This window comes from Arvicanthis niloticus (genome assembly GCF_011762505.2).
Source record: "Arvicanthis niloticus isolate mArvNil1 chromosome Y unlocalized genomic scaffold, mArvNil1.pat.X SUPER_Y_unloc_1, whole genome shotgun sequence".
Taxonomy (NCBI): Eukaryota; Metazoa; Chordata; class Mammalia; order Rodentia; family Muridae; genus Arvicanthis; species Arvicanthis niloticus.
Genome location: NW_023044978.1, coordinates 4,412,202 through 4,435,466, shown reverse-complemented (window position 1 = coordinate 4,435,466; position 23,265 = coordinate 4,412,202). Strand labels below are relative to the sequence as shown.

At 37.8% G+C, this 23,265-nt stretch overlaps 1 protein-coding gene across 1 annotated transcript; it reads left to right on the top strand.

Moving 5' to 3' along the window:
- Window positions 1-432: 432 nt before the first annotated feature.
- On the top strand, window positions 433-20,920 carry LOC117695937 (uncharacterized). The gene is made up of 17 exons (XM_034486587.2): window positions 433-456; window positions 3,087-3,141; window positions 3,808-3,959; window positions 4,330-4,415; window positions 6,369-6,458; window positions 7,835-7,934; window positions 8,932-9,081; window positions 10,136-10,266; window positions 11,823-11,896; window positions 15,259-15,349; window positions 16,080-16,260; window positions 16,626-16,957; window positions 17,964-18,116; window positions 18,518-18,652; window positions 18,743-18,831; window positions 19,279-19,780; window positions 20,266-20,920. Exons 2-17 carry the CDS (start codon window positions 3,113-3,115, stop codon window positions 20,284-20,286), a joined length of 2,316 nt encoding a protein of 771 aa, XP_034342478.1. The 5' UTR covers window positions 433-456; window positions 3,087-3,112; the 3' UTR covers window positions 20,287-20,920.
- Window positions 20,921-23,265: the final 2,345 nt, after the last annotated feature.

Sequence of the window (23,265 nt, the reverse complement as noted above, 5' to 3'; positions counted from 1 at the left end):
AGCATTCTTAAAAGAAATCTTTTATTGGGACTGGTGATACATACCAGGAAACAAAAGGCAGCAACTGGTGAATGTCTTCCTACAGACACCTTGAGCCCAACTGCTATGCCTTGTAGAACCAGTCACAGTCATCGAGGCTTATATTTTAGGCCAATCACAACCATGCCACTAACCACCAATCACATTCACTAAGGATTATGTTTAGACTAATCACAATGGTGAGTCTTAAGACCAATCATAGTAACATTAACTTTGTAATTTAGGTCAATCACAGCCTGGCTCTTAACAGCCACTACAGCCATTTAAATTTTTTTCTGACCAATCACAGCCTTGCCTTTTAGGACCAATCATAATCAGTGAGTCTTATATTCTCAACCAATCTCATAAGCAGTGTATGTTCTATAGTTGCCAGGATACAGTAAACATGAGACTACTTGACTTCAAGTGAGTGGAGAGGTAAGGTTGACTAAGATGGAGCTGTGTTTTAAGGGCAAAATCCTTAGATATTTCTTGTTTAATCTTGTCCCAATCATTGAAATAGGGATGGTGAACTCACCAACAGTAAACTGTGAATGTGATAATTTCATATTTCAGTTGTATCAGTTAATAGTTAATATAAAGCTGTATAGTTAACTCTCTGAGTTATCCAGGCTTAATTGTCTAACTTGGTCTTTAGGAAATAGCTTTTCTTTTCTTGAGGAATACTATTTATAGCACAGTTCACAATTTCTGGTACCTTCGATTGAAAAACAAAACAAAACAAAACAGACTGGCTGTATTTTTAAATACTGACCAGTTTTATCATGAGGGTCATACAGTACAACAACTACATAAAAGATGGTTAATAATAAGTGATAAGTTATAGATCATTAATTTAAAATGATGATAGATTATAAACAACAGATAATAAATTATAGAATATAGAATATAAAGGATTAGATAGTAGATAATAAATTGAAGAATTGAAGAGTATCCAAGAAGAAAGATGAACATTAGCTAATATATGATAGAGGAGAGATATGGGATAAAGGAAAAGAGATCTGATTATAGACACAGAATGTATAAAGTGTAGAAGAGAGAGAAAAGGATGATGTATGTAGAAGATCTAGAGGATAGATGATAAATAGATGGAGATAGAGACACTGTAGGCAACATAGAGATGGGGCATAGACACAGGTTAAAGATAGAGAATAGACAGATAGAAGATACACATAGGATAACAAGAAGATAGATAATAGATAGATAGAAGACAGACAAAATAGCTACACTCTAGCTTCTAGAGGATACATGATAGATAAATAGGAGATAAACAAAGAATAAGTAAAGGAAAGAGGATAATTATACGAAACAGAGACACAGAGGAACTAGATGTTAAGGATAGATGAAAGAGTGAAAAAGGTGGCCAGAGGATAAATGATACATGTATTGTAAACAGACACAGGACAGCTAGAGGATAGATGGTAGATACACGGCAAACAGACACAAGGTTTTTAGGAGACAGATGATACATGAAAGACAGACACAGGATAGCTAGAGGATAGATGATAGATAGAACACAGACACAGGGTAGCTAGAGGATAAATGAACCATAGATGGAAGAAAGGCACGGGATAGCTAGAGGATTGATGATAGGTGGAATTCATATACAGGAGACTATTGAACTGTAGATATATATAGATAGATAGATAGATAGATAGATAGATAGATAGATAGATAGATATGCAGGCTAGCTAGCAGATACATGAACTATGGATGGCATAGTGTCACACTATAGTTGGAAGAAAGATATTGGATATAAGGATGGAATCCAGGCACAGAATAGCCAGAGTAGAGTTGATGGTTTACAGAGTCAGGGTAACTAGAGGATAGGTAATATATTAATGTTATAGACATACAGGATAGGGAGAGGATAGATGACGTATAGGTGATGGAATACAGGCATAGGATAGGTAAATGATAGATGATAGATGATACATAGCTGAAACATACACACAGAAAATTTGGAAGATTGATGATAGATAGGAGATAAGCAGGGCAGCTAGAAGATAGATGGCACATGGGTAAAATATAGACCTAAGGTTGCTAGAGGATAGTTGGTAGATCTATGGATACAAGATAGCTAGAAGATAAAGAATAGAGAGATCAGAGATTAAGGGTAACTAGATGATAAGTGGTGCATTGATGGAATAGAGATATCGGATAGCTAGAGGATAGAATATAGATAGATGGAAGATAGGCAAAATATATCCAGAGAGTAGTCGATAGAAGACATGCACAGGAAATCTAGATGATTGATGATTGATAGATAGATGATAGATAGATAGATAGATAGATAGATAGATAGATAGATAGATAGATAAACAGATATTTCTGTTAGTCAAAGGTATCTAGGTATAGCCTAGAGACTCAGAATAGCTACATGATAGCTGATAGGTAGTATAATAAAGACAAGATAGCTATAGAATAGATGGTAGATGCATCACAGTGAGAAGACAAAGGATAGATAGTAGACAGGAGATCTACCACGTGGATAGACACAGGATAGTTGGAATGTAGATAATTTGAAAGATAGACACAGCATAGTTAGGATTTCTAGGGAATAGATGATAGTTGGGTAGAAGGCATATAGCAGATTGTTCGGAGGATAGGCCATAGACATATTGATGATAGACAGAGGTGTGTAGAAAGATAGATGACTGATTGGTGGAAGATAATAGAGATAATGTAGACACAGGAGAACTATTTGATAATTGACAGATGAAATTTAAACACATGATAGGTAGAGGGAATATGATAGGGAGAGACACAGGCTATCTAGAACATAGATGATTCATAGATGAAACAAGGGCACATGATAGCTGGGGTATAGATGATCCATAAATGGAAGATAGACTCAGAATAGCTGCAGTGTCGGAGATCCTTTGATGGGAGATAGAATCAAGATAACAACAGGATACATGCAAACAAAGATATAAGATGATTATCAGGCATAGAGCAAGATAGACATAAGACGGCTACAGCAAGGAGATGCTATAGATTGTACAAAGATGTTTACTTAGTAAAATAATGGTCTTATTTGGTTTTAGAATCCACCTTTAACCGACTGAAAAAAATGGAGAGGAATACACAAAAAATGAGGAGGTAAGAATTTGTAATACAATTGGCAAAGCTTTGTGTTCTGACCTCTGTTGTTATTTCAGATGTAGACAAATTTTGTCAGGGAAGTTGAGGGTATTTTGGTCTCTTCCGTGGGTCTTCTATTCCCCCAGTTTCATTGTAAGACCTGGTAAGAATTACTGTTAAAGCAGGTGAGAACAGAAGGGAAGCTAAGTCTTGCTATTTCACTCAAGCTAATTCAGGTTTAACTTAAGTGATTGCTAAACAACAGTGCCAGACATTGTATTAGGCTGTACTGGGAAGACATGGAAATGGATTGATTTTTACTTTTAACAGCCTCACAGTCAAAGGGTGGGAACATTGACTTTCATGTTATTGTTTTAATAGAAATAGATCTTAGTTGTTTGCTTGTTCATTTATCATTTATTTTGGAAACTAGCTCATGATACTTAGCCCAAGACTTGCATCAATTCCACAATCCTTCTGCCATCTCACAGGAGTACTGGGATTAAGGCCATTTTCTGACATATCCTGCCACAGTTGTTATAGTGTATAATGAAGACCTTGGATGTTATATGAATGAAAAAGATCTGTCTTTCTGTCCTCTTAGTCCTCTTTTGGGGCACTATATCAGTAATTAGCCTCAGCTTTATCATACATAAAGCTCATGTTTACTTCTCTGTAAATTAGTGGTGCCTCTAATCCATGCCAGAGGATAACCCATGAAGATCTTTGCAATTTGCTGAAGAGACTTCAGAAACTGATGAATAGACTTGGATATGGATCATCTAGAAAGAGACCCAGAGAACAGCCTGCTATTGCCTCTCTGTCTTCTCAAAGAGGTTTGACTTAGGTCCATTTCCCTGATTCTATGCACTCTTTGTGGCTAAACTTTCCAAATATATTTTCTAGGCCGTGCCCACTCCCTTACAATGCATTTCTTCTTTAACCCTCTTCAAAATGCCTATAGCTGCTAGCACCCTACTTCACGAGTTCTACACACACCTTGTTCTCATCACTTTCACAGAGCTCACATAAAGATGGAAGGAGAGATTCAACCCCCCAAAGTTGTCTTTGAATCTCTACACATGAGTAATGGAACACATAAGCACCCCCTACCAAACTAACTAAGTATTTCTCTAAATTATAAGCTGAGAATTCTAATATCATTAGTTATCTTAATTTAACACCTGTCATTTCTTTTATGCAAAGGAATGCTCAATGTACAAACAAATTATGAACAAAACACAGTTCCTGTTTTTAATACCTATGAAGAATACCATAAGACGGTTCTTCAGGTAAGGGTCTTTTAATTTGTTGTTTACATTTACATGTTGATCACCTAGAATGCAAGATGCACTACATCACATTTCAAAGCACAGCTGGAAAAGAACAAGTTTTCAAACAATAACAAAGCAAATATTATAACAATACACACTCTTAGATGGAAACCTAAACCATGTGCAGGCATCTTTTATCCTTTCAAGCACTTTTATTTAAAAACACAAGGTAGGTAGGTAGGTATCATCTGTTGAAATTTGTGTTGTGAAGAGGCTTCAGAATATCTCATTTGAAATCTGTCAATACTTTTATGAAACCAAATGCATATTTAAACTATTCCAGAAGCTGACTATCAACTGCAGAGATGGTTGTAGGCAAAAATGCAGGCTGTGTGCTGTGAAACTGTGAGAGTCCCTCTTCTACAACCTTTTAGCTTCTGTCTGGTATTAGTAACTTCCCTGGAAAACCTTTTCTTAGAGAAGATTTTTTTATGGCACAAATATGTTGCAAGTATGATCACAGCTGTTTTTAAGCACAAAAATGGGAAAAAAATAATTTTAGTGCCTGTGGAAACAGGGACACATTGTTTTCATATTTTGACTCATGAAAAAAAGTTGACATTTTTGTTTTTCAATTGAGCTGGGGGTTGTTAGCTCAATAATAGCACTTGTCTAGCATGTGGGTAATCCTGAATTCAATACTCAGCAAAAGTAGCATACAATTTTTGATTAACACAATGATTCTAGGAGGTGGTCAGTTGCTATTTATGTGCTACAAATATCTTCTCTTGCATGAACGTTTGGGCAAGGATAAACTCAAAAGAAGTTCCAAAACACAACAGGTAATAAGAGAATATTTGAAACTAATTTTTTGTTTCACTAATGATTATGGTATGAAGATATTCATGATCACATAGCAGTACTGGCTGCTCTTGCAGAGGAGGTAGGTTTAATTCTCTGCACTCACACTGAAGCTCACAATGGTCTGTAGTTCTAGCTACAGAGGATGTGATGCCTTCTTCTGGCCTGTATGGGTACCAGGTACACACATGGTACACAGACACATATGCTGGGAAATCCGCTCATACACACAAAATAAAAATATTTTAAAACGTTTGTGCTTTTTTATTGTACAATTCACTTTATCAGAGATTTATCACCAGTATTGCTTCTTTCTAAGGACTTATTGCCATTTTGTGTTTACAATGAGGTACTGTTACTTGCAACTATCTACTTGTATGAATTCTATGAGCTTGTTTCTTAAAATAGTCATTTTATTGCAGAATAGGTTAAGGAAGTACTGCTTTAAAATAAATATTGGAATTGAGGATCACACAAGCAGTATCTGGATCACAACTCTAAATTTAAATGAATGAGTACATTGCATTAGCAGTAATTCCTAGGAGAGCCCCGCTTTATTTGTCCTCTTCTTAGAGGTGATACTGAGGCAGGCACACAGGTATCCACATCTCCTTTTTCTGGACAACATTTTGGTATTTCACATGCTCCAAATTTCACCCTCTGGGAAACCTGACTTCACACCATTATACATTAGAAAATTGATAGCACTAACTATATTTTTAAGTTGAACACTAGGCTAAGTATAAATGAATGTGTCTTTAAAAACATTTAGCATTCAAATAATTAACATATTTAAAGTGTGACCATCTACGCTAAGAAATGAATATTTCTAGTGTGAGATGGAAAGTTTAGTTATTGATTTTGGGTACACTGAAATATGTTTGTCCAAGTGGCACATCATTGATAAATATCTCATGCTTAAGGTGAAGTAGATTCTGTGTAGGAGGCAGAATAATAGAATTTTAATTAAGGATGTGCCTACTTTATAGATATGTAAGAAATGCAATACATTTTCTGTGTTCTATTCTAATAATTTATACACTCAGAAATAAAGCTATCATTTTATTATTGTTCCACTATTTAATTATGTTATTATTCTGTCTTTATTAGTCATTTGAAAATATTTCAATTGTACTGAACATAGAAGGAAAAGTTGTTTTTGTATCCCAGAATGTGACACCTCTTCTTGGCTATCTTCCAGTAAGTTCTTGCAGTTTTTGGGGAAATTGGTCATTCTGTATTGTTGTTCATAAGTTATTTCTTTTTATGCTCATATATAAGTCATTGGTGTTCAGCTATGACTCTGTGACATCATCTTCTCTACTAGTTTCAGTGTTTAGTCAATAAAAACATGCTGGGATTCCGGCAAAAGTTCTTACTCTTCCCTCACCCTATCCACTCCTCTCATGTGTGTCTAAGATGAAATGTCTGTCAGAAAAATAAAACATGCTTCTTGTTAAGAGTCTCAGAAAATGGCACTGAGCAGGGTTAATGCCTGACTTCTTTTGTAATGACTGAGTGCTTGTGCTTTCATTCCTGATTTAAAGAAAGGTCTTGTCGATATCAGGTGAGCATACACCTACTGAGCTAGTCTCCAGCCCAATGATTCTATTTGTAATGATGCCACCTCTCTTCCACCAATGGAAGAATAGGTAACACCCCTTGGTTCTTTATATTTCACATCAAATTTGTTGAATTTTTAATTTTTAACTTTTGTCAAACTCCTTTAAAAAAATTAACACACAAAATAATTGGGTTTCACTATGGCTTTCTTTCTTTTTTTCATTCTTTTTTCCTTTCTTTCTTGGCAAGATAAGGTAGCATTCTATAGTTCAGCCCACACCAAAACTCCTTATGTAGCCTCAGGTTGTTCTTGGACTCAGGGCATTCCATTTTATATATGGACCAATGAAAATATTTTTATTGAAAAGATAAGTGTCCCTTTATGGTACAGGGGGAAGGGTTGAACTTTTTCCATCAAAATAAACAAGGATAAATTAAAATGTAGAGAGGGCATGGGACTTGAAAGTATGAGGAAGGTGCAAACAAGAAAGGATTCACATTGAAGAGTGAGAAAGTGCAGAGTCAGGGGAAAGGCTTTCTGGCAGAGTTGTATAGTCACTGGTTGTGTGGCACGGTTGTGTGGCATGGTTCTGTGGCATGGTTGTGTGGCACAGTTTTGTGGCACGGTTGTGTGGCACAGTTGTGTGGGGTTTTCCATCCAGATTCACTTGCTTGGTTCAAGACTGGAGACAAAGTTATGGGTGAGGAGATGAGAATTTTTTCCAGGCTCATAGCAAAGAGGGAAACAAGACAGGGTGAGGATTACAGCATCTGAGGTCTATGAAATGGGTAGGGAAGAATCCAACTACTTGAGGGAGATAATTCACACTAAAACTGTGGACAGAATGGATTGTAATGTGGAGTAATTGCTAGAGGGTAATGCAAACTGCCTGAAGCACTGCACCTATAGGTATAAATGGGATGGGCAGCACTAAACACCTATGGCAAGGATACAGGGCAGACTAATGGTATTAGTATTGAAAGCAAAATCTGTTCTTTCTCCTGCTCCCTAGGAAGATATAATTGGGACGAGCCTATTAAATCTTGTTCATGATGAACAAAAGGATGACATATCTGAGAAGATCATTCTAAATCTTCCATTGGCAAATATAGGTATGCATACATGGTTTTGTTTTCTCTTTTAATTTAATTTTTAAATTGTGTGTGAAAAGTAATACTTAGCTGAACAATTCCTTGCTCTCTTACACCTTAGTAGTTTTTGAAAAAAAATCAGTGTAGTTGCTGATAATATATCTATTTAAGTTAATAGCCTATAATTTCAAATAGTACATTTCTCACACTAAAAATTATTTCCTCTAGAGAATTATGGAGGAGCTCAATAGGACATTACTCTCAGATGATGAGCCCTCACACGCAGTGGAAGAGTTCAAGAGAGCTGATGGATGCTGTGGGAGGAAGAGTGGGGTACCTCTAAGGATGTAGCCCCTAGCAGTGGTTCTCAACCTTCCTAATGCTGAGACCTTTTAATACAGTCTCTCATGCTGTGGTAACCCCCCACCATAAATTTATTTTCATTGCTACCTCATAACTGTACTTTGGCTACTGTTTTGAATGGTAATGTAAATATCTGATATGTGCATGGTCTTAGGTGACTCCTATGAAAGAGTTGTTCTACCCCCAAAGGGCTGAGAACTGTTGCTCTAGTGGAAGGATATGGGTAGTACACAGTGGAATTGTGTATTTTGGGGGACACAAAGTTAGGAAGGACTGAGTGGATATGTGGAACTGGATCTGAGCTAAGTTGGAGGGAATGGGAACATGATCAAATTATATCACATGCATATATGAAATTCTAAAAGAGTCAATAAAATTAATTAATTGAGAAATCATCCTACCCTGTCTTAGTCTTTACAATAAAACATAATTACTGCAGCCTTTCTCGAATTTTTGTAGTGTTATACAAATACTAGTGTATTGTGTTCCAGCTAGTGCCTATTTTATGGATATAAGAATGATATCTCTTCTGAGGACCAGCATTTATGGAAAGAAAGTTGTGTTCTTTACAATATTGTCTTGACTAAGGTAGACTATTATGGTCTGAAATAATCCATCAGACTACGTAACTTTACTTGTATCTTGCTCTCTCTAGTGGGAAGGCTAATCGAATTTTGCTGTTATATAAGAAAAGGAAATGTAGGTCAGAGTGGCCAGGACACATATTGTTACAGGACCATGTACCAAGGGAGATATATATATGAGTACGTGAAATTCATCTTGTACCTACAGGATTCTTATGATGGTAAGCAACCCAGATGATGATACTTACATGATGTCCATGAGTGCTGTATTCCCTGATTGCTAGCATACTAATTCTTGTATTACTGTCACTGTGAAATACCTGATACTGCTACACTCACAATTTCTGACTACATTAGATATTTAAAAATACTGAAATTTATAAGGTGAGGTCATAAAGAAACATGGATGATTATATAGGTTGAGGATGTGGATGTCTCCTCTGACAAAACAAAATAATTTTAAAAACCTAATCCAAAAAATGTTTAATGCACTGAATAGCTTAAAGGGAGCTCCATGAATAACTTGAATAAGTTACAGATGGATTTTGTAGTTTGTAAACCATACCACAAATTAGATTCACTGGAGTCTAGAATTCTAACATTATATCAAGGGCCAATATATAGAATATAAACTCTAAATCTCTATACACTGACCTGGGGAAAGAAATCATTTCACCTAAATTTTTCAACAGATAACATTTATGTCAGGTGTAGTATGAAACCTAGTTTTTGAGGGTTAAGGAAGTACAAGCCTAGAAATCAAGATATAAAATTAAAATTGACCCTTAAAATATCTGAGTTAATCAGAGGTAAGGTATAATACGTTTTGCTTCAGGTACACAAATGCATGTTAAAATATTTCTCCTCTTTCTTTCTTGAAAGTTAAAGGTGAAATATCATTAAAAATCACTTGGACAGATGCATGAATACACACACACACACACACACACACACACACACACATACACACACAAACAAACACTATTTCTTTTAGAGACTAAATCAAGAATCCATAGGTCAAAAGAAAAAGATTGACATCAGCACAAAAATCACACCTTTGATTTTTCAGGATGCATGCCTCATACATTAGTGGTGACCATGTGGGAAACTGGGGATCTTAGCTGGAAGGGAAGGAAGGTAAAGAGAAGCCCATGGCTCAGAATCTTGAAAACTGCCAGTGAGGTGACAAACAGCATCGTGATGTGGATGTTGTCTGCCTGCTCTCTTAGCCAGGATTGCTTCTGATTTAATTGCCATTATGTCTGTCACCCTTAGAGTCATTTGTATTTTTTGGAAACTTCGGTCCTAATAGCAGAAAGATTTGGTCTTCTGCTCCAAGGCTGTTATGGGAGGAAAAGTACTATGTTGTGGGAAACATTTCTGTTCTACGTACGCCGGATGAGACAGTGAGTATGCTCTATATCTCTCTCTTATTGATGGGCACAGCATTTTCTCTTCCAGCTACTGGACATCCGTGTACATACATTTAGTATTCAGCAAAGAAAGAACAACTTGTATATTAGTTTTATAAAGTGAATTTTCATGTCCTCCCTCCCTCACAACCTTAGGTACTTGATTGTAAAGGCTTTTTACAGGCCAAAGGAAAAGCTAGTTATTAAAATTCATGTGTTAGACTGAAAATCATTTAGTTTGTATTTTCAATGACATGAAATATTTTTCATGTCCTAGATACTGCAGTAAGTACCAGGGAATCACATACAGGCAGCTAACAGACAAGGCACTGATAAGAGGTGTCATGGGAAAGTGAGCTGGTGATTTCTGTTTTGAATAGGGTACCCCCAAGTCTAACAAAGGCAGTCTATACAGAGAGTGCACTAACCTCAATTTGGAGAGTTTGAAGGAATAAAATTGCTTATGTGACTCAAATAAGGGAAAGAGTGAAGGGGATGGTGGAGACAGGAAAGTGATAGATTGTGCAGAACTTTGCTCACTGTAGTAATACATACAGAATTTTGCTAAGCAGAGTATGATCTAGACTGAAATCCCTAGGCTGCTTTGAATGTGGAACATGAAGTATAAAGAAACAAGAATGGAGATAACCAGATGTGAATGGCAGGAATTTGGGTTGATTTTAGTCATGGGGATGGAAACTCCAGGATTTGGAATGAATGGATACAGGGCTAACTAGAACATTGAAGACTGGGTAGTGTTAGCAGCCTATATAAAGAGCTCTGTTTGGCTGTAGACCAGGTTTCTATTGTGATGCCATAGTAGATTACTCCTAGATTCAATTTCAGAACAAACCACTTTTCCATATTGAAGAGAGTGTGGAAAGTTGTATAGAGGAGAAGACTGAAGGATGTTGTCTGATTTGATTGCCTCATTCACTCTTCCTTCATACCAACCCTCTGGGATCTGAGTTTCATCTTCTGCCACAAGAATGTAGACTTCTAATATACAGGATGACTCAGCCCCAAGATCTGTTTCCTATTCTGAGAAAGAGAAAACAAATTTTTTTTGTCCCACCCATATTTCACTAGTCTCCATCATGGCACCAGAAAGTCTATTTGTGATTTCCTCCAGTTTTTCTCTCTGTGCCTAAAGGATATTGTTTCTATACCAGTTGATATTTTGGAAAACAAATTAAAGAGAACAGAGATAGCAGTCAGAGGAGTCTTTATAGTGTGAGGGTGTAAAATAGCAAGCAGTGAACTTGAATCAAAGTGAAATTCCTTGATCTACTAGTGTTGGACTAAACCACTGTATATGCATAAGATGTTTTTGTACCTGTAAACCTAGCAATTTTTTCACACCGACATGACACTTGGATTAACTTGAATATATAATGCATGTTAGAAATGTCAAGTTTTTCTAGTACATAGGTACATTTAATGCCAATTAGGGGGTTAGAAGAAGGTGTAACTCTTCTCTGTACAAAGCTGTAGATTTGATTCTCAGAGATGCTAAAATGGTGACAACTGATGATGCTAATTTTTTGCAGGCACAACCAGTTAACATTCAAACAAATGCTGTAGATGATGATTCTGATGATGACAGTACTTTACAACACCATAGGTAAGAGGTATCATGGTTGTAAATAATGCAGAGCTGAAACAAGTTTTTTTTTTTTTGCTAAATAAAGCCAAAATAAGAAAGATTAAGAGTTTTAAAATGACCAATTAGCTGTTCTGAACCTACCATATCATTTAATATAATTTATTGTCTTCCAACAGAATGAACATTGATAAATGGTTTTTTATTTTTAATTTTTAACATAGTCAAATTATGTTTAAAACTACAGAATTTTCCTTGCCTTTCTGTCTATTTTTCTCTCACTTACCTTCCTGCCTACCTACCTACCTACCTACCTACCTACCTACCTACCTACCTACATACATCTGTATGTGTATTTGAGTAGCCCACCACCAATACCTCTTCCAGTTTCCAGATCTGTACATTTTAATGTATGGAAGGAATCGTTTAACTACTGTCTGTTACATCATTTCATAGATTAATCCAATAATGGACCTAGAAAAAAAGTGACAGAAAAGAGCACATAATATACATCTGAGGTTGTTCCCTAATGATGCAGCAGTGGCTTATATCCTGCTCCATCCACACAGGACAATGGAGCAAAACATTCACTTGCTGTCAGGTGTAAAGATGTCTACTGCAGGTCACATTATTTGTCAGTTTGTTTGTGGGAGAGAGGAGGGGAAAGGGGAGGGACAAGAGGGAGAAAAAAGGAAAGTGAAAAGAAAGGGAGAGGGAGAATGGGGAGAGAGGCTCCAGGAGAGAGAAAGCCTGAGTGCAAGAGAAAGTGAGAAAGAGTGATACAGAAAGAGAGAGAGAGAAAGAGAGAGAGAGAGAGAGATAGTGAGAGAGAGAGTTAGAGAGAAAGAGTTAGTGAGAGAGAGAGAGAAGAGAGAGAGAGAGAGATTTTCTGGCTTTCCAGGAACTCACTATATAAAGCAGGTTGGCCTCCAACTCACAGAGATCCTCATGCCTCTGCCTCCCATGTTCCAGGGTTTCATGAGTGGGCCACCATGCACAGCCTGCAATACAATTCAAAGGCAAAAAATTGCCTTATGCTTTCAAAGGAAATGCAAGCTTGGCTTTAAGACAGTTCTGCCAAGCCAAGTAAATTTAAGGTGAAAGATAGATTAATGTCTGAAGTACATGGGAGAGCTACGGGTCCCAGGTTACTTACTACCTTAAAAGAATGAGGATTGGGAACAGATGGATAAAAAGTAACAATATTTTGCAGCCAAGGCTCAGGGCTTACAAAAAGTCCAGGATGATGTCAAGTGTTTAAACTTCAGTGACTGGTTTCAATTGAAAACAAGGGGGAATCTGAGTATTGTATGGTTGTCTGTTAAGACCCAGGGCTTACAATCAGAAGCCTGTGAAGGCTCTGTTCAAAGCCTGCTGGCCACCAAGCCTACCTGCTGTGAAGCCTGCCTAGACAAACTGAATTTTGCTCATCTGTAAATTCACAACACAGAACTCAACAGAGGCAGAAGGTGGATTAGAGGTTGCCTCTGGCCAGGTATTGTGTGCAGAGTGGATGGGGACAGAGAGGAATGGTAGCTAGAACAGTGGAATACCTTTTCTGAGCTATGAAAATGTTCTCAAACTGTCTTGGGGTTGGAGAGTTATCTTAGTGCTTCCCCAGAGTAAGTCACCAGCATATAAAGAAATATGTAAATATGAAAGGGCTAAAAATGCAAAGGGAACTAAAATCATTGTAATCATCTTATGATCTGAATCGACCAGAAATCCTTGAATTGAAAGCTTTAATTGAAGTGTTTGAAATGTGTGTTTTGTCACGTTTTTTTTTTTTTTTTTAAAAGGGTTTCTCCACTGGCAGGGAATGTAGCTCAGTTGACAGAGGGCTTGCCTAGCATAAACCTAGCAGCATATGCCTGTGATATCTGAGTTGAGAGGTGGGGGCACATAGAGCAATTTAAAGACAATCATTATCTGTGTATTTTGCCTACATGTATGTCTGTGAGCCACATATCTCCAGTGAAAAACAGCAGTTGGAGAGGGGTGTGAGATACTCTGTAACTGGAGTTACAGAGAGGTGTAGGCTTCCATTGAGGGAGCTGGGAATTGAAACTAGGGCCTCTGAAAGAGAAGTCAGTATTCTTAACTGCTGAGTCATTCCTCCAGCCCCAAAATAAAAACTCTAATGTCTTCCTTGACAACATACTGAGTTTAAGCCTAGCCTGGGATATGTGAGATCCTACCTTCAAGAAGAAATCAACATGTGTGTTGTATATATGTACACCCATACATGTGTATGTGTGTTGTGTTAGAATTTTCTCTAAGTGTTAACTATTGTAAATAATATGCTTATGTTTAAATTATTTCACACTGAAAATCAAACCAGTAAGAGTAAAAATTGTACATTTCATGCACAGATAACATATGCAGATGGCTGCAATAACTCATTAACTGGCTTTTCCTGTTTTAACTCTTCTTAATGCCATCAGAATCTCATAAATATCACTTAGCACATTTACTGTTAGATTATCTTGTTTGGTTTATTTTCTTTCTTTCTTTCTTTCTTTCTTTCTTTCTTTCTTTCTTTCTTTCTTTCTTTTTTTTTTTTTTCGAGACAGCGTTTCTCTGTATAGCCCTGGCTGTCCTGAAACTTATTCTGTAGACGAGGCTGGCCTTGAACTCAGAAATCCGCCTGCCTCTGCCTCCCAAGTGCTGGGACTAAAGGCGTGCACCACCACTGCCTGGCTGTTTATTTTTTTACAGTCAGACATATTACTATATCTCAACTTCTCATATTTTGTACTGATGGTGGATTTCTTCTTGCTTGACCTCCCAAATATAAATCTTGTTTTTGTGTTCTTGTCTTTGCAAGACTAGAATATGATTTAGAACCAGAACATAAACTATGTTGGCTAAGTGTTTTTCCACAGAATCAAACCTCTAATCCTATGACACAGGACATTTTAAAGTTAGACATACTTTAACTTTAAAAACCCCTAATTTTAAGTAGTGGGTTTACTTATGGTATTTCCATGCATACATATCATTATACAATGTTATTTTCAATATGATTTTATTCATTCTTTAAGAATTTCACACAATGTATTTAGGTCATATAATCTCCAACTTCTCTTCCTAACTCTTCACAGATCAGTTCCTATGTATTTTCTCCTGTGGTGTGGCCATCAATCCAGTCAGAAATTGGTTGGTTGCACCTATAACATTGTAATGCCATGATTGTAAACATGAGCATGTCTTGTCATGCTAGGCATTATCCTTGATCACAGTGTTCACAGCTAGTAAGCCTGTTGATGAATTTCTTTCCTCAATCCCCTTCCAGTACTATGAAAGTTATCCAGCAATGAGGAAGCTTCCTGACCAATACACAAAAGACATATTAATAATGATTTCTTTATGGCTTTATTAAGGCTTCGAAAACGCCACCGTAGGAACAAAATGCAAACAGATGCTCAGGCTGAAGCTGTGAATGTGGAGGAATGTCCTGAAGCAGGCACAGAAGTATGTACATTGGCAGTCACCCAGAGAACCATTGGGGCCTTTATTCTTGTTATATCATTATTTAGTTAATGTGTGTTATCAATATAGAAAGACTTTCATTTCAATAAATGTCTTATGAGCATGACAGTTTCTGTTATTTTTTTCCTTACTGTAAGTAACTGCCATGCTTAGAATAGTCCTTGTGCTTATCCTGACCCTAAGTTGATCATCTACAAATGGTTTAAAATAACATTTGACTAAAACATAAGCATGCTTAATGAAAACTGACATCTTTTGTTCCTTTTATTCTTTTATTCTCCTAACTTGCTCTATAACCTTAACCTTAGAAATTCTAGTGTCCTACAATTCATTTTTTTCTTACAGCCAAAATACTCGTACTGATATTTTCCATTTAATCAGCCTGAAACATTATGTCATACTTGGCATTTATTGTGTTTGAAGCCTACCTTACATGTGTAGGAACTCTGAGAAAACCCATCAGTGGCCACTTCCTCTTTGAGGCTTAGTACCCCAACAATATTTTTAAGGATGTGTAGGTGTGTGTGTGTGTGTGTGTGTGTGTGTGTGTGTGTGTGTGTGTGTGTGTGTGAAGATTTTGGGTCTTTCTTCAATTACTGAAGTATATTGTGAGGTATGTCTAAGGTTTGGGACAGGTCTGCCTGTTTTTCCTAGTATGCCTATCTTATTCTATCTTGTAAGTGAAATGTGTTATCTTCTGTTGCAAATTCAGGTTGAGATTGTAGAAGTTCAAGCAGCCACTCAGCGAATGCCATTTGACTTAATTCAGGTCCTGACACCCTCTCACTCAAGCATAACCCCAGAATTAAGTGCAGCCACAAGCATAAGTGCTGGCATGAGGACAAGCACAAGTTCTTCATCTACAGATATTTCATCAACAACACCAGTATCAAGTAGGTACAATTAGCTATTTGGATGTGGTCTAAAGAAATGGGATGACCTTCAAGGGCATAGCAAGCTTTAAAATAAAAACCGTGCTCAGTTTATAATGGTGTGAAATCACAAATGTCAAGTCTAACTTTGCCTGTTTTCTGTAAAATTTTGGAGATGATGATTTCAGAGCAATAAAGGTAAATATCTCTTCACAGATTCAATCAATCCCTAGTCTTGTACCTTCTAGAAATCCCAATTAGAAATGTGCAGATTCTCCCTCTTCCAATAGGAAGAATTCAATAGAATTCTTATTATTCACTTGCTTTTTCCTTTTTTGGCACATTTTACTGTTTTGTCACAATCTTCTCTGTGCTTTCTTCCTTAGCCTCTACATCTAGACAGGGGTATGAGATAGATCCAAAATATATGCTAGAGCCCCAAGACAGAGAATTTGAAGTAGGTCCAGAGTTCCTCCTAAATGACAGCCAAGACACAGAGGCCACTCCAGAACAAGGAGAATGCACTGAAGAGGATGTGAAGAAACCCTTGGTAGAGGCAAAGCTATCCAATCCTAAGGAACATGTAATTGATGAATATTCTGCATGTCATGATGCTTCTTCAGATGATGATTTCTGTATAATAACAGAAGATACTGAACACAAGAAAGACCCTAAGTTTCAAGAAGTCGTTGTGGGTCAAGAACAAGGACATCAGAAGGTATCTGAGGCTGCCCCATCTTGTCCAACCACACCATTACAAGCTGTGCACCCAGAAGCTAGCTTAAATTCACTTTGCCCAGGTTAACTTTATAGTTTCTAATCTACTAGCTTTTCAAATATACAAGAATGTTTTGTGCTTCAGAGAATAGTTGAAGTAAGTTGAGCTGCTATGAAAATACTGGATTTCTACTGGTCCAGATTTTCCTCATGTGTGGGCAAATCTCAAGAGAGGGCAGCTCTTTTGAAGACTTATCCCAACCTTCTCCTCAGCAAACAGCAGCATAAGCTAGTTTCTTTTCTTCTGCTTGCCTTCATTTCTTCTATCTGTGATTGTGGATATAACCATGTATTTAAATAATGATTTTCTAAAAGGCAGGATTCTTAAATATGCAGGATGATCAAGCAAGGAAGTGAGTTTTTATCAGTTATGCAGAATTGTTTGCATCTCTTACAGATCCAAAAGGCAGATACTCCACCGCCAATTCCCCAGGCAATCTTCATAGACTAAAACCTAAAAGATGGTTGTTTCAGTTTAGCCCCAGCAATGTGACAATGGCAAATTCCTGAGTCTTGGCATCTTTGTTTTTGAAAAGGCCTTTTTGCCTTGCAGGGATTTTTTTTTTTTTTTTTTTTTGGAGTACCAGGAAATTTCATTGAACTATTTAGAAGAAAAAGCATGTGAATACATTATCCTTTTTAAAAAAGTTTTTTAAACTAAAAATGTTTTGGGTTTTTTTCTTTTTGAATTAGTACACAATTAAATTCTCAGTGTAGATATAATTTTTTAATTCTTATAATAATGAGTAATGGGTCTGCAATCTGGTTATGTACAGGAGGTGATGGCCCAGGCAGGTCTTAGCAGGGCCCAGTGTAACATCTATATGTCTGGGGTTTCTTAAGGGCTTGGGTAAGCAATCCCTCCCCATGTCCACTGTGTTTCATACATTAAAGAAAAGCATAGACTAACAACAGATCCTTGTTACTTTGTGTACTTACAAATGCAGCCAAAGAGAACATATCAATACCATCATCCACTTTTTGGGGAAAAGTTTGCCCAACTCTGTGGCCCACGAGTGAAGATGACAGAGGTCTATGATTTGAATATAAGTAGATCCTTCTATGGTGAACAACCTTCTTACCCAGATATTGAAGAGGAGGTATAGAAATTTAGTTTACTTTTATAACTGAAACAACATTTCATTTTCAAAAAAATGTTGGGTTGCTTCCTTTACTTGGCTTAGCCTACTCCATACGTTGCAATTCAGTGGTCCCAGAAAGTGAAAAGTATCTGTGCAAGGTAGACCTGAATATAGGCTAGATGATATACACATGTTTGTGTGGGTGTTCTGGATTTTTAGAAGTCTGTAACCCAGGGGCATGTCCCTGAATACTGTGCTAGCAAAGCAGTCAGTAGTTCCTATAGCCTCATATGTACAGAGACCAGACTTTTATTGTTTTTGAATTCATTTGAATGTTAAGTTCATTTCTTGGGAGGCGGTGTCTTTTTCCGACATTGAATTACTTTTATGTTTATTTTTTTATGCATCAAAACCTGTAGCATAGGGAACAAGAACAATGTGAATATGAATTCTCCCAGTGTACTGGAATGCTTCGAAACTTAAAATATGAACGGCCTGGGCAGCAACATACTGGGCAAGGACAAGGACCTCGTGTATATCATCCAGGAGAACAGGTACAGGGATAGTCTGAGCCTGAAATGTAAGACGGGGTTGTATGGTATACCTGTAATTTTTTTTACAATAAGCCTAGTTGGTTTCTACAGGTGGTGACTGTTATAGATGACATGGGGTCACCCACCATGGAATTTTTTGGAAATGACAATTCTCAGCATTCACGAAATGAGACACATAGGTGAGAGATAGATTGGGAAGAAGGGTGGAGGCCATCACCTTTTCCCTTTTTCCTGCCTAGTAGTGCCTATCTGAGTACCTATTAATAGAATGGAGGATCTTTCACACAGAAAGCCTAGATAAGACAGCCTCAAAGTGAGAGACTTCAAATCTAAGCCTTGAAATTAGTTGGCTTCATTGCTCAAGTTCAGAGTCTCTGCATAGGGTGTTTGTAGAGAGACTTTATTGACCATAGCTGAGTAATTCCCCAGTTTCATGTCTGTTCTTTAACATTTTGGAATGAAGGCACTGGCTATGAAAACCAGGGATGTAGATGTAAGATTTCTGTTACATGCTGTGAAGAGCTAATAATATATAAATGTGGGTCAGGTTATATGTAGCATGGAGAATTTCTCATGAGCCATCATTCTTTGACTTATGTCACTGCTCCAAACTTCTTCTCTTACAGATGTTGGGAGGATCCTATTGATTGTGCCCCTCCGCCTCTGCATCATTCATCAAGATCATTCCAAGAAATGACTGGATCACATCAAACATTGGCAGCCTCATTTCAAGCATCATTACTGTCATGTCAAGCATCATTAGTGTCATGTCCAGCATCTTTACCATCATGTTCAGCATCTGCACCATCATGTATAGTACCTGTACCGATACATAAAGAATCTGTACCAATATGTCAAGTTTCTGCACCAATAAGTGTAGCATATGCACCAATAATCCAAGTGTATGCATCAACATGTCAACCATCTGCACAGTTATGTCAAGCATTGGCAGCTTCACGTCAGGCATCTGGACTGTTATGTCAAACATCTGTAGTGACACATCAAGTATCTGCACCTCGATGTCAATCATTGGCAGTGTCACATCAAGCATCTGCACCATCACGTCAAGCATCAGTGGTGTCACAACAAGTATTGGCAGAATCATATCACCAATCAGCAATGTCACCTGTAGGTGATTCTCAATCATCTGGAAACCTTGATTTAAAAATACATGGCCTGGAATCCTCAGAAAATTTTATGGAGCTTTAGAATAATATCATGGGTCCCATTACAGAACATTATCATTTAGTAAAGATCCACTCTTGGGTTTACAGGCAAAGAGAGAATCAGTATTAAAAGTTGATATATTCTATAGCTTTTATTATTTTGCATTTCAAAGGATTCTGGGCCTCTTCTTCATGAGGGAAACACACTAGAAATATAGTCTCTACTTGAAATGCCGACTTGAAGTATTATCAAGTTGAGGAAGTTACACATGTAGAACTCATTGGTTTGTAAAACCAGTGTCTACTAGGATCTGTATATTACTGAGTTAGATTGATGTTTCTCAGGTACAATCCTACTTTCTGTCTTCCTCAGCACAGATTATGTAATGAAAGAGCTCTAGACAAGCATTTAATTTTACCACTCTCACCCCCCCTTTATTTTCTCAGCATGTTTCTTTTGACCACTGAAGAGAGAAAATTCCACGCTTTCTGCCCCCTGGACAAGATCACTCTGGTTCCATTCAGGCTGAATAGGACACTAATCCTCACCCATGAGCGGAAGATGAGGCTGAAGACAGACCTCCACTGTCTGCATGGCAAAGGGCCATACAAAATGGGAGAGTCCCTTGATGGGAGAGGGTGGGTGGGTCATACTGCTTTACTTGCAAATTAAGTTTGTAGTTATTCTTAAGCATAGTCAGTTTATTGTAAATATTGCTGCAGAAGTTGACTGTTAGATCCTACTTGGTGGGAGATAACAGGTGATCCCTGGCCCCTGCTTTTTTAACACCACTTTGTGTATATTTATATCCAGATGTGCTTTTGTTGTGGCATGAGCAGTGTGTCAGGGTCCTACATATTTTTCTTGATGAAATTTAAAATACCATAGAATTGCAAGACAGGGGGGAAACCTGTTCTATCATGTAGTTTTCCCAAGTTCTGAGGCCTTGTTTATTTATTTATTTTTATTTCTATCTCTTTTCTGTAGCCTGGTGCTATTTGATATCCTATGTTAAATGGTTACCCAATTGTGAGCAAGTAATATCTGTTCAAAATAGTATACATATTTACTTAATAAACGCTATGCTCGACTACAAGTCTTATTTCTGTGTTGTTGACTGTGATATCCTAGGAATATTACTGACTTGGTAGACTGTGCTTATGTCCTGATGAAGAGCCCACATTTAGAGTTAAACATCTCATGCAATACCTTTTCCTAGTGTATTAGCATTTTTTTGCCACACTTACAAATGTCACTGGCTGCTACTCTTGCATGTGGCTATGAGTATAGACACTGTCCTCCTGAGTGCAGCCTTTCTTTTTGGTTTGTCTTTATGTGTGTGTTGTCTCAGCTTTACTTTTAAAGTAAACAAACCAATGAAATAAAACCAAGAATAATCTGGCATGCCTCTAGGCTCACGGTTTATGCCCAAGGGTTAGAAAAGGAAAGTTTCTGTGCTCCCTAAATTCACTGGGATCCTTAATCTCCAGTGTGATGGATTTGGAGATGAGGACTTGGAGAGGTGATTGTGGTTCTGAGGATAGGAGTATGGAAGTGGCTTATGATAGCTCCTCAACCATCCTGGTAGCAGAGTGACTTTGGAGTTGTCTTTGTCTTCCCACATATCACTTATAGTTCTTACAATCACAGGTATAGCTCTAGATTTTGAAAGGGACATTAGTACTTTTGTCTTCTGTTGCAGAATAGGACATGGGAGAACAGAACACTTTACTCCCAAACACAGGACTGCAGAATGCAGCAATCAGAAAGAGCAAGTCTCAGGGAGAGACATGGGAATCCCAGGAGATTAGAGGCCACCTGTGGAGAGAACTATGTTACTTCACTGTTTAGAGTGTGGCTGTTCTTGGTGATAACCTCCTCAAGAAGCCCTGGGACATCTGAGCACAGTTGCCCTCACATTGTGAGGTTGTTGGGTAAATACTGAGACATTAGCAAAACTACACAAATAATTTTATGGTTGCGGGTCACTACAATATTAAGAAGGTTGAGAATCACTGACCTAGGACATGCCTGTTTGTCTCTTCTCCTGTCATGCATGAAGGAAAAAATAAAGAGTAAATGAATGAGAGATAAAGGCAAAAATGAGTAGATTTGATATTGCCTCATTAGCCCATGTTCATCTTAGGCCTGACAACAAGACATTAGGGAAGATTTACTAGCTAGTGGCTCCCTTCATCAGCAAGAACCCATTGGAAAGGCTCTGCACATTGGGTTCCAGGATTGCTGTGGTTTAGGTTCAGCCTGTGATACTACATAGTATGGTCTCAGGCTCAAGCCAAAGGTATAATGGCCTTTTAAGACCAGAATATAAATTAAGATTCATCTTCACATAAACTTCCCATAGCTTCGGGTGTCCAAGAACACACAGTGTGTGCTTTCTGTGCTTATTTTAAAGGTGGCGTCTTGTCAAAGCCCTACACATGGACCAGCAACTCAAGACAAGCACAGATAAAGAAGGTTCCCATTGTTTCTTGATGCTCACAGATTCTTCTGTTCTTGCCTACCACACCATACCATCATACTACCACACCAACACAGGCTACCACAGCATACCACTGCACAGCACATCATAGCACAGCACAGTACAGAACACCATTCCACACCACACCACACCACACCACACCACACCACACCACACCACACCACACCACACCACATATCAGCCATTGGATGGGTATGAGTAATGGTTCCAGCTTAGTAAGTATCTCCAGGCACCAGAAAGTTCAAGATGTGTTTAGAGGGGACAGTAGAGACAAAGATACTCTGGACACAAGAGTCCCAAGCAAGATAGGAAGTGGTCAGACTCATTTCTGGTCATCTTTTGCCCCTGCGTGTACAGCATAGGAATTGTGGCCTTTCTTGTGATCTTTCAAGGTAATATTTCCCATGTGTTCTGTTCTCAGCCTTTTCAGACATTATGTTCTCTTACCACAGTCAGTCTTTTGCCCTCCTTGCCTGTGCTCCAGTTGAGGGACAAGTATCCAATATTGGATGATATCCATGTGTTCTCGTCTAGCAAGACAGTTCTCTACTCAATTTATGAGCCCTTGTCATCATTCATTTCTCTCTCTCTCCCTGCTCACAATAATCTTTATCACACACATCTGCAGCCTCCGTGCCTACCACTTTATGGAACCAGCTCTTACCAAAGAAAATAAAAATCAGCATGTTGTCAAATCCCCCATTTACTCCCATGTTCTTTGGCTCATGGCAATGTTGTTTCATTTGCTAACCACTTCCCTTTTGCCTCCTCTGGCTAAGGACCTTCTCCTTGTTACTCTTGCTTGCTGACTATTCCTCTCTATATTAAATGGATTAGTTCTTGGAACTTAAGTTTATCTAAATTCTATACATAGTGATCTCTCTGTCTCTTTCTCTCTCTATCTCTGTCTCTCTCTGTCTCACTCTCTGTCTCACTCTCTCTT

What these genes read in the sequence shown, in the direction of transcription:
- LOC117695937 (XM_034486587.2), top strand. Translation starts at nt 3,113, where the DNA reads ATGGAGAGGAATACACAAAAAATGAGGAG. An exon ending in CCTACAGGATTCTTATGATG is followed by an intron (nt 9,082 to 10,135) that starts GTAAGCAACCCA and finishes TGTCACCCTTAG; the next exon opens with AGTCATTTGTATTTTTTGGA. An exon ending in ATCAACAACACCAGTATCAA is followed by an intron (nt 16,261 to 16,625) that starts GTAGGTACAATT and finishes TTTCTTCCTTAG; the next exon opens with CCTCTACATCTAGACAGGGG.